The following is an 11830-nucleotide window of genomic DNA, read 5'->3' as shown; positions in this document are numbered from 1 at the left end:
GACATCAAGCGGGTTCTAAGGAGCCGCTGGATGTAACGGACTCAAGACCGTAATTTGGAAGTTATTGCAAGCGGGCTATGTCCAGCAGTAGACTCCATTAGCTTATAACAATGATGATGACATTATGTGTATCATTACCTACATTATGTGTATCATTACCTACTTATAAGTAGGTACTTACATATTTATATTTAACTTGAGGCATAAAATCTCTTGAAATGTATCATAAAATTAAAAAAAAAAAAAAATTCAAAAAGCTAATTCACTTCATGATACCCCTTAAGTCCATTTTATGGGTGGGCCAACAAAATAAGGGATGAACGGAAATTTATTCGGCGCCTAAAAGTATCCGCGTTTACGATCCGTCGTAAACAAGTACGGCATGAGGCCACAAGTGACTGTTGACACAAAGCCCCTTCCCTTTCCATGGCCCTGGGCCCTGACCCAATATTAATCATGTAAATCGTTGATTCCTCTGTGGACTGAATGATTTTATATGGCTTCTAACCGTTTCCACGGAAAAGTTGATAACCTACTTTTCATTATACTCGTATCGATGATACTCACAGTAACGCAATGTGTTTACTTGTATGTCGAGCGTAAAATAGAAAGAAAGAAAGAAAAATGCGTTTATTTCGAAATTATGCCACACATCACAATATCTCCAGTACACCATGACATCCAGGACAATACACTGCGATGTGTAGCATAACCCAGAAAATGGCCCCAGCTCAGCATAATGCTACATGACCATTTGAATTTGGACACGTAGTGCTGATTTTCAGTTAGAACCACAGATTGGGTAACGCCACGAACACAGCCAACACAACCAAATAGTGTATTTTAAATATAATTCGTTTATTTTTGGGTGCCAAACTTGATAATCGGAAAACCCTGGATCTCATAAACAGCTACTGAGTAGAAAGAACCATCTAGGCAGCTAAAGCAGGTTTTAAAAAACCGGCAGTTTCATATCTTTATTAAACCTTAAGTCTTCGAACAGTGCGTGTTGCCAGTGATGACCTATGGTTCCGAGACTTGGTCGCTAACTATGGGCCTCATAAGAAGGCTCAGAGTCACACAGCGGGCGATGGAACGAGCTATGTTAGGAGTATCTCTGCGTGATCGAATCAGAAATGAGGAGATCCGCAGAAGAACCAAAGTCACCGACATAGCTCAACGAGTTGCGAAGCTGAAGTGGCAATGGGCGGGGCACATAGTGCGAAGAGCCGATGGACGTTGGGGTCCCAAAGTGCTGGAATGGCGACCCCGCACTAGTAAGCGCAGTGTTGGCCGACCCCCCACCAGGTGGACTGACGACATCAAGCGAGTCGCAGGGATTCGCTGGATGCAGTTGGCTCAGTATCGTGATGTTTGGAAGTCCCTACAAAAGGCCTATGTCCTGCAGTGGACGTCCATCGGCTGATATGATGATGATGATGATGATGATGATTAAACCTTAGATATACAATGAGCAAAAACATAGAACGGAGACGTGCTAGCATACGTTATGTGCAAGAAAACGCGTTCATGATTACCATCTACATTAGTTGTTGACAGTTACCTGTCAAACTATTTTGTGATAGGTATTGTCTCACCATCTGATGATCTCCACACATCCCATGTATAGTTATGCAAACTAGGTAAAGCGTTTAAATTAGATTCGTGAGGTACAGTTCTAGGTATTACTCTTTTAAATTCTAACTGTAATCGAGAAGTTAATTTGTCTACGATGTCTGGTTTGCTTGTCGATAAGTCTGTTGATTCACATGGGTCTTCTTTGATGTTATACAAACATACGGTACCTAGAAACAAATATTATTATTAATACATATATATAAACGCATGGAATTCAGCCGCAAGATCGGAATATTAAGTATTTCTAAATGATCCACTAATTCAAAAATAAATACAATAGAACTTCATGTAAAATAAATTGAAGTTTTCATCAGAACTGAAAAAGATATTTTCATTAAGACCAAAGCAATCTTTTACAGATTTTGTTTTTAATTAACATGCGACCAAATAGTTATACAACCAAGTGATTCTTTAAAAAAATCATTATTGGGTATTATATCACTTAATAATGTGAATGATACTAATACTAATTTAAACTTACCGTTACCAGGGTAACATAAATCTTTAGATGTATCCACATCACAAGATATTTTTATCTCATTTCTAAGATTAGTATCTGAATAGAGAAACGGAACTCCTATTCTTGATAGTACTGAGTATACTGCACTTTTCTCAATACTGCTTTTATATGACGGTCCACTTCCAGCAATACCTTTATGCTTGTTTCCTTGATAGGTACAGTAATTGGCCAAAACCTCACCAGTAACTAGCTTATAATCTCCACTTATAATATATGCAAATCCTGTGTAATCATCGATCTCGACTATGACATCTCTTTTAGATGCTTCATTTGATACAATACTATCCCACAAATCAATTCCATCTATGTTTGTTGGTGGGTCAATGTCTATAGCCTTTGAAAGTGTTGGCAACCAATCTACCACGTGCATATATCCTTTCCATAAATGTTGACTTTGAGTTAAATTCTTACTCCATACAAGTCCATTGACTCTAACGCCTCCTTCAAATGGACTTGATTTAAGGCCTCTCAAAGGCCAATTAGACGCATAATTTGCAAACGCCTGTGACGTTATTCCTCCATTATCGGAAATAAAGATTATGATAGTGTTTTCGAGAATGCCCTTTTCTAATAAAGCTTTAACGATGTCTCCTACGCTGTCGTCAAGTTTCTTTACCATAGCTGAAATTCACAATTTAATGATTAAATGTTTACAATTCATTTGTTAACAAACAAATAACCCAATAACCACTAAGTCAAATTAAAACCATGTTAAATATTGTCATTAATGTAAGTTATTATCATTTATAGAAGAAATATATGACGACCTCTGTGGCGCCGCGGTATGCGCGGTGGATTTACAAGACGGAGGTCCTAGGTTCGATCCCCGGCTGGGCCGACTGAGATTTTCTCAATTTGTCCAGGTATGGCTGGTGGGAGGCTCTGACCGTGGCTAGTTACCACCCTACCGATAAAGACGTACCACCAAGCGATTTAGCGTTCCGGTACGATGTCGCGTAGAAACCGAAAGGAGTGTGGATTTTCATCCTCCACCTAACAAGTTAGCACGCTTCCATTTTAGATTGCATCATCACTTACCATTAGGTGAGATTGTAGTCAAGGGCTAACTTGTAAAAATAAAAAAATAAAAATAATAAATAAATCAGTAAAAGAAAGGGCAATATTTTATAATCTTGCTAGGTGTTGGATTTGGTTAGATTTACGAAAGTTGATAAAAATTGGAATAATTTTAAATTAGGCGTATGAGTTTATTTTTAAACGAGGTAGGTACCTAATTGCACAAATTTACATGAAAAAAAATTAATTATTATTTATTTTCTAATCTTGGTTGGATCCCAAAATAATATAAAAATTGAATTTTCTACTTAAAAACTCACCAGCATAATATCGTCGTTGAGGCAGCTCTATATGGCGCAGTTCGCGGACAACTTCTCGCGGAGCCTGCAGCGGCGCTTGCTCGTTGCCTGAATGCGGGGCATTATGGGCCACCATCAAAAACAATGGCTTGGAAATATCATGCGACTTTATAACTGTAAATGAAATAATTATGTATGGAAAAGTGTAATCAAAAAACAATATTTATAAGAAGTCTATTAAACCGGACTGGAGCGTTAGCGCAGACCAATTAGACGATGTGATTTTATTATTTTTCAAGATCCAACTTTATTACCAGTTATCATTAATTACAGCATTATCACTGAAAATATAATTTTATATCGATAGGGTAGTTGACACCTTTTTTTAAATGGTCTTAAATAGTTCATTATCGTAGGTTGAAAAAAAATATTCATATTTTCATTGGGACGTGATTACATGAAAATTTTAGTTTTTAAATGTTTTTAACAAATGCCTTACAAACGGAGCATATGACAAAACTATTATTCAGGTAACTACTTTGACCTAGTATCAAGTAGGTAATATTGTGACGAAGTTGCCTAAAAATGTGCTAAAGAAATTCATCAACCATAAAGTTACAAATTAAAATATGATTTAACTACTCCACTGCATTCCTGTTGATGAAATTGTATTAAACTTAATTAATTTTTTAAATTTAATAATCAGTATGAATCAACTGATCACGAAAATATGTGTTAATCCAGGATTTACGAGTATACTTTCTAAGTAAGTAAGTAAGTAAGAATATTCTATCAAAATCTGGGCATACCTGGGCAGCATTTTGCGTCATTGAGTAACCTATACACATTACATTTTTATTTTGTATATCATCACTATTTAAATGTGTTCTATTTTTCTTAGATAAATATTTTGCAGACTTGACCTAAAAACACCAGGAAAATGCCAGACTTGAATAACTATTGCGAAGTATTATTATCAATGACTTATCATAACAGTTGATCAATATAAAATTATCCTGTCCGTGTCCTCCAAGAATCAACATCGCATGTTAATTGAATCAAAGACCTTGAACGTTAAAACAGCGCGTGATTTCCCATGGCATTATGAGATTGTATCTATTGGGGCGAGAACTTGCGATGGCCCGACCTGCATAATTTTTTAAAAGCTGGATAAGTTTTACCTCGTTTTTTTTTATTCTCTACAAGTTAGCCCTTGACTACAATCTCACCTGATGATAAGCCTTCCTTCACCTTCTATCATAGGTAAATGCGGTTTGTAACTATGACTATGAAGGATAAAATGTGTATGTTTGTATCTTTAACCGTGTCTAGCAAATGGTTGCAAGGCGAAGCGAAGGTGAAGTTATGATATGATTTCTCTTATTGATCCGAAGAAATTAGAATGAAATTAAGTTTAATTACACTTTATTATTAGGTAGTCTATATTACTTGGATTATTTAATAAAGTTTGGATCTTTCTTTCCTGCTACCTCACAAAGTCGCTATGTTATCTAAATTCTTTAGTTATACATTGTTCTTAATCCAAAGATCCTTGTGTACCTTTTCTACCGAACAAAGTACACAAGGATCTTTGGATAAAGAACAACTATGTTTACCTAACTAACGAATTTAAATAACATAGCGACTATGTACTTGTAAGTACCTACGTACTGAACAAGGATCTTTGGATTAAAAATACTTGGTTTTTTTACAAAATGACAAAAGATCTCGCCATCACAGTCTCATAAGCCATGTATGCAAAATTGAAATTTTAAACCATGCTGTCAAAAATTGTTCTTCTTTGTTAAAAGCATTGACGGTAGTAGCTCACCTGATTTAGCTTCTTCATTGTATACGTCCGTTATATAACCTTCAACATCCCGAGCAAATGATAAATTCCGGAACAGGTCATATCCAGAAACATCGCCGATATTCCACTGGGGTATTCCAACATGTTAAGAAATGATACAAACAATTATTTATACAGTCATCATCATAATCATTATCAACCCATATTCTGCTCACTGCTGAGCTTGAGTCTTCTCTCAGAATGAGAGATTAGCCAATAAGTTCACCACGCTAGCCCAATGCGAATTGGCAGACTTCACACACGCAGAGAATTAAGAAAATTCTCTGGTATGCAGGTTTCCTCACAATGTTTTCCTTCACCGTTTGAGACACATGATATTTAATTTCTTAAAATGCACACAACTGAAAAGTTGGAGGTGCGTGCCCCGTACCGGATTCGAACAATCTATACAGTGCTAATTACAAATCTCTTTTTAGAGAAAAATTAGGCATTGCTTTCGATTTTTTTTGAGAGATTATCCCAAGTTATCTACGTCAATCTACTGATTCGATTATTTGAAGATGATCACGCAGATAGATTTTTTTTTACATGATGTCATCAGATTATTGATATCAGTATCAAAGTCAATCTCTATAATATCCTCGTGATTATTAAGTAAATCGTTGTAGATAAGGATTAAAGATTAATTGTATATTGAATTAAATTTTGTAAAGAAACCGCTTTTAGATAGCATTTTGTACTACGGAACATGTAACACAGAAAGCTGAAGCTATCTCTTTACAGTGATAGAGAAGTTCTGCGTAAATTATAATATAATTATCTAACACAGATTCTGCTCTACTATATCGTCATCATCATGCAAATAATGGATTCAGCTGATGAACATTCACTGGTAGACTTGAAGTTTTTATCTAAGCTACAACATCGATTACCCTATCGTTTCTAGTCCTAATAAGCACCTACCGTACTAGACCGTTTTAGGTATTAGAACAAAACTCACCGTTTCCAACAAATCGTATTCATAATAATCGATATATCCGCCTCTGTGACCAAAATGCGAGTCGAAACCCCTCGAAGTGGGCAAATACTCGACACGCGACAGCCCAACGTGCCATTTACCGACCAGATGTGTAGCATATCCGTGTTCTTTCAGATATTGTGGTAAAATCTTCTCAATTGTCGGCAAAGCTCTGTCCTCGCCATTTGTTAGGGGATAACCCTGCATACCTGCGACATATAGAAATTTCAACTGCCTTAACTCAAAGTAATCTTTTTCCCCAAGATGGCGAAAAACTGACTGATGACTGGCTGTTCGAATCCATCCACCCCCATGATATGGATATCAAATGAAAGGGTTTGCTGTCAGGCATACAAAAGAAATAGTCACGTGACTTAAATCCAATATGGCGGACGTCCAAGATGGCGGACAGGCTATTTGAAATGCAGCCCCATAATATGGGTATCAAGCCATACTTTAGTTTTTTAAACTATTCATGTTATAGATAATGGCACGGAACATTTCGTGCGCGAGTCTTACTTAAATACACTTGGTCGGATTTATTTGTATTCTCTTCGAATTCTATATACAAAACATTTTTTATTCATACAAACCTGTAACATATGCGAACTTCCCAGTGAGGAGGGCGGCGCGGGACGGAGTGCACACACAATGCGAGTAATACCTCTCTAGAGCGACGCCACTGTACGCCAGAAGGTCGATATTGGGCGTCTGAATTTGATCCGACCCGTGGAAGCTGACGTCGTCCCAACCCTGCAATGTCAATACAGCCAGCTCAATATACCACTTATGTATATTTAAAGTTGGAGGGACTTTATTGCGGAATGCCAGGCGTGTGAAATTTTACAAACGAGAGTTTTAAAAGTGAAAGGAGAGCGGATTTTCATCCTCCTCCTAACAAGTTACTTCGCTTCAGTTTCACTACAATTACCATCAGGTAAGATCGTCGTTAGCGTTCCGGTACGATGTCGTGTAGAAACCGAAAGGTGTGTGGATTTTCATCCTTCTCTTATCAAGTTAGCCCGCTTCCATCTTAGACTGCATCATCACTTACCACCAGGTGAGATTGTAGTCAAGGGCTAACTTGTAAAGAATAAAAAAAGACCCCTATTTCGCCCCCTTCTATTTATTCATAGCACCACCTTGTTGGTTGTTTTTTTGTTAATAACATTTTATTTAAAAAAAAAAAATTGCTTCTCAATCATTTCAATTAAATTCCACACTGTAACAAACTAATAATAACACACAGCTTTCCATTTAATAGTCTACTTGAGAAATGTAACCGGAAAACATTTACAATTAATTAGTTTTTATAGGATATCGGGTAAACGGTACGCGCGCAAAAAACGGTGTGCACAAAAATATATCACCACATTTTTTTCACCTAATTTGACACGATCAATTTTTACTTTATGAGCGTTTGATAAAGTTTATTTACACTGTATATCCAGTGTGGAAATTGTTACTCTTTTTTTTATTCTTTATAATCTCACATGGTAATATATGATGTGAGATAATGGTGGTCTCATATGGTAAGTGATGATGCAGTCTAAGATGGAAGCGGGTTAACTTGTAAGGAGGAGGATGAAAATCCACACCCCTTTTGGTTTCTACAGGGCATCGCTCTACTCTACGCTAAATCGCTTGGCGGTACGTCTTTGTCGGTAGGGTGGTAACTAGCCACGGCCGAAGCCTCCCACCAGCCAAAAACTCGTAGTGGATTGTACATATGGATATTATAATTATCGATAAATTAAATTATATGATAGTCTGTCTGTCTGTTCGCGATAAAGTGGAAAACTAGGTATTGATTTGATTTTTGAATTTTTCACCATAATTACAGAGATAGTAATTAATGGGGAAGGTTTAAATATAGGTATTTAATAATTTGTCAAGGTTTTGAGTAAATTGACTGCAATATTACTATAATTGTTGTAAGTGTGGAAAAAGCCGAATCATCGAAAACGCTGTCTAACCCCTTTGAGATATGTATAGCAAAACAATGCATGGAAAGATATTCCGATTTTATAGAAGAGTACCACTCGGGCGAAGTTGCGGGCTAGCATATACTAATTTCAACAACAAGTTAAACTCATACCTCTTGATGACTTAGGTCAACTACGGCCTACTAATACTACAATCATCATCATATCAGCCGATAGACGTCCACTGCAAGACAAAGCCCTTTATGCGGGACTTCCAAACATCACGATTCTGAGCTGCCTGCATACAGCGAGTCCCTGCGACTCGCTTGATGTAGTCAGTCCACGTGGTGAGGGGTCTACCAACACTGCGCTTTCTAGTGCGGGGTCGCCATTCTAGCACTTTGGGACCCCAACGTCCATCGGCTCTTCGAACTATGAGCCCCAGCCCCCACCCATTGCCACTTCACCTTTGCGACTTAAATACTACAATAGACTATTTCCATGTTACACTAGAGTTTTAAACTCCGAGTCCTATATGGGACTCAGATTTTTAGTTATTTTATTGAAAGTGTAGATACATTTGATAGAATTACTAAAAAAATAATTAGGGCGAATAAAAATCAATTCTCGAATATGTTTTTGTTGTTCATATAAGTGTACAAAAAAATGAATACAAGTTTTTAACTTACCATATCATCTGCTATAATAAAGACGATATTTGGTCGGTTTGCTTCACCATCCATAACGGTCATTAGGATGTAAAACACTACAACTTTCCATTTAAGAAACATTTTCTGGAAGAAATAAAATATAGATGGTATAAATTAAAGAGTTGATATATAACTTTTGAATTTTTTTAATCTAACAACAAGTAAGTCGTTGATTACGATCTCAAATGATGGGTCAGTCAAAGATGAAAACGGTCTAAATATGACAGAGGTACAACTCTACAAACTTTCTTTTTTGATTTACATTTAGAAAATATTACATCGTCTCGAACCTGGGACGTCAATTTTCAAGCCAATGCATTAATAAGTTCATCAGACAGGTTGTCATAACTCATGAAAAGGAAAGTACATAAGAAATGAAAAATTGCACTCGTGTCTGAAGTAAGGTCACAAAACAACTACAATATCAACAAAGTGATCTTTAACTGTTGTAACTGTTGATCTTTCCATCAAATTTAATCAAAATTGGTACATCTACAATATGGGTATCTACAAATAAAGAGTGGACCTTTTTCGTCATTTATCTGCATCTTCGCTTAATACCGTTATCAGGCGCGATTGCATCCAAGCGCTATCATTATGTAGTACAAAAAATAGGTAGGTAATATAAAAGAGAAACATAGGCGGAAATATTATCTAAGACGGAAAATCCAAAGAAGTTTACTTACGAATTAGATTGATCTGAAATGTGATCCGATAACAAGGACAGTATTTCATAGCCTGAGGATAGACAAAATTTATATTTATGGCATAAAGATATCGGAAGAATCTTTATTATTTAGCTAGTAGATATCTGATCACTAGGAAAACATCATTTCCAAAATTTTCAGGCACGCTCTTTTAATTAATTTCTAGTTTGTTAATCCTCTCTATAAGATCGGCAAAGAGACTTATTCTATATCATGCATACGATCTGTACAATTTACTCATAACATTATTGTATTGTAATATGGATTATTACAATATCATAACGGGACATATTCAAAAATCACAATAGCGAATCTAAGATAACAGTACCCTAAGCAGGAGAATTAAACCATGAAGAATGTAGCCTATAATAATAACGACTTTGTGATGCACCCATACATTTTTTAATTTTCAAAGAAGATTGAAGGAAGAGAATCGACGAGCAAGGCTACAGTCTTTGGCTCTATTACAATCTGCCATTAAAACATGCTGATGATAATAATGACAATAATTCGTTGAAGAGGCAAATGACGAAATATGCCATGAAACATGACGTTAAACAAAACAGAAGTAATGAATTGATTCTGAATTGTGAAAGGCAGTTTTAGCTAGTAAAACTATGAAAAATAAAAAATAAATTATATGAATACAATATCTAGCCTTAAAGTAAACGTAGCTAATGTTAAGGGTATCAATGATTACAAATGATAAATGCCATCCAGTTACTGGAAAACATTCATATTCATCACACGAATATTTTTCAGTAGTGGTAATCGAACCCACGACCTTGGACTCACGGTCACTACCACTACGCCAATCGGATGTCATTGAATAGGTACTTCGCTTACTGGTGCAGTATTATTACTATAATCCTGAGAAAATAATCCCAGTATCGTTTCTATTTTTCCTGTTATGATTGTAACTGACCAACATACTCCAGTTACTTTGTTATCAATAAAAACCAGATAAATAAACAATTTAATATCTAATTTTTGAAATACCTACATAATTTTAATAATCAATCTCTAGTTAGATACTAAATCTATGGAAGCATGACTGAAAAAATGGTTTTCATCTAAATGTATGTATGCCAAATAATAAACAAAACATTATCACTTACATGTTTTCGTTTTCCTTTACGTTTTCTTCTTCAGTTTTCCTTGTAATAATCAAACTATCTAGGATAAATTTCTGTATTAAGTATGAATAGAATTTTTTAAAACTACACAATAAAGTTCCAATGTTATAAGTCAGTGTACCATCAAATTCAAGAATATTATACAAGATTGTTATAAGAATTTGTGTATTTATATTATAAAAATGCAGTCCACGGCAAATACGAGTATAGACGATCACTTCCCAGTGGAATTACTACATATTGGTATGATGTGAGATAACAGATGCACTCCGAGATGGCGGCTCATATCAATAATGACGACTCCACCTTAAACTCTCTATAGATAGTATCCCATCTTAGAGAAGATAGCAAGTTAGACAATGTTATTAAGTAATTATGTACTTATTTAGTAAAAGACAGAACACGCAGCAACAAAGAAGGACAAAACAATACTGATTAGGTACGTTGCGATAAATATCATAGTAAAACAAATAGTAACACCGGTTTCTAAGATCAAGTTTTGGTTCGTTGTCCTCCTTCACCTTTTCATGTCCCATTCTTTACATTTGTAAAAGTTAAATACGTAGTCGATGTTCACACGATCTGTTTTTCTTTAGACTGAAAATATTACAAAACTTATATTTTTTTACTAATAAATAACGAGTTTCTTGAAGGATATTAATTTTGTTTTAGTTACAGTACTCGCAATTAAATTTATGTACACAGTTTAATTAAAAACATATCTATACTTATAAATAAAATATATCGACTGAAGAAATAATCCGAAACCTATTTAATAAGAAATAATTTATGAATTTTCTCACAAAAGATGCAAAGTTTCAGAATAACTTTGTTATATCCACGCCTAACCTTGATAGATCAATGACCGATTGGGTTATCTAATCATTTCGTCATAACCGGTCTACAAATGTTAGGCATCATACATAAGAATATATCTTTAAAATCATGACGGCAACTATGTAAAGCCGAGCAGTTAAATCACATGAATTTATCTAATATCTTTGAGCCCTTCATTTCAACTCAAATTGAAAACATGAAATTGCTTCTTAA

The 11830-nt window shown here is 35.4% G+C and overlaps 1 protein-coding gene across 2 annotated transcripts; it reads right to left on the bottom strand.

Annotated features, from left to right (window-relative positions):
- Positions 1-608: 608 nt before the first annotated feature.
- LOC112052760 (arylsulfatase I-like) lies at positions 609-11402 on the bottom strand. Of its 2 annotated transcripts, XM_052884723.1 has the most exons (8): positions 10763-11402; positions 8917-9021; positions 6896-7055; positions 6285-6511; positions 5306-5411; positions 3496-3648; positions 2120-2779; positions 610-1805 (listed from the first exon to the last, which is right to left on the bottom strand). In XM_052884723.1, the coding sequence occupies exons 2-8, from the start codon at positions 9016-9018 to the stop codon at positions 1573-1575; spliced, it is 1641 nt and encodes a 546-aa protein (XP_052740683.1). In that variant the 5' UTR covers positions 9019-9021; positions 10763-11402; the 3' UTR covers positions 610-1572. The 2 variants fall into 2 exon arrangements, with proteins under 2 accessions (XP_052740684.1, XP_052740683.1); XM_052884724.1 differs by lacking the exon at positions 10763-11402 and having other exon boundaries at positions 609-1805; positions 8917-9054.
- Positions 11403-11830: the final 428 nt, after the last annotated feature.

This window comes from Bicyclus anynana, chromosome 12 (assembly GCF_947172395.1).
Source record: "Bicyclus anynana chromosome 12, ilBicAnyn1.1, whole genome shotgun sequence".
Taxonomy (NCBI): Eukaryota; Metazoa; Arthropoda; class Insecta; order Lepidoptera; family Nymphalidae; genus Bicyclus; species Bicyclus anynana.
The sequence above is the reverse complement of the archived record's forward strand: the minus strand, read 5'-3'. Positions and strand labels throughout refer to the sequence as shown.

Bases quoted from the DNA above. Each gene is read 5' to 3' on its own strand.
- LOC112052760 (XM_052884723.1), bottom strand. From the start codon at position 9,018: ATGTTTCTTAAATGGAAAGTTGTAGTGTTTTACATCCTAATGACCGTT. The intron at 3,649-5,305 runs GTGAGCTACTAC...TTTCATTTACAG, and splicing joins CAATGAAGAAGCTAAATCAG to TTATAAAGTCGCATGATATT. The intron at 1,806-2,119 runs GTAAGTTTAAAT...ATTTGTTTCTAG, and splicing joins TTTATGTTACCCTGGTAACG to GTACCGTATGTTTGTATAAC.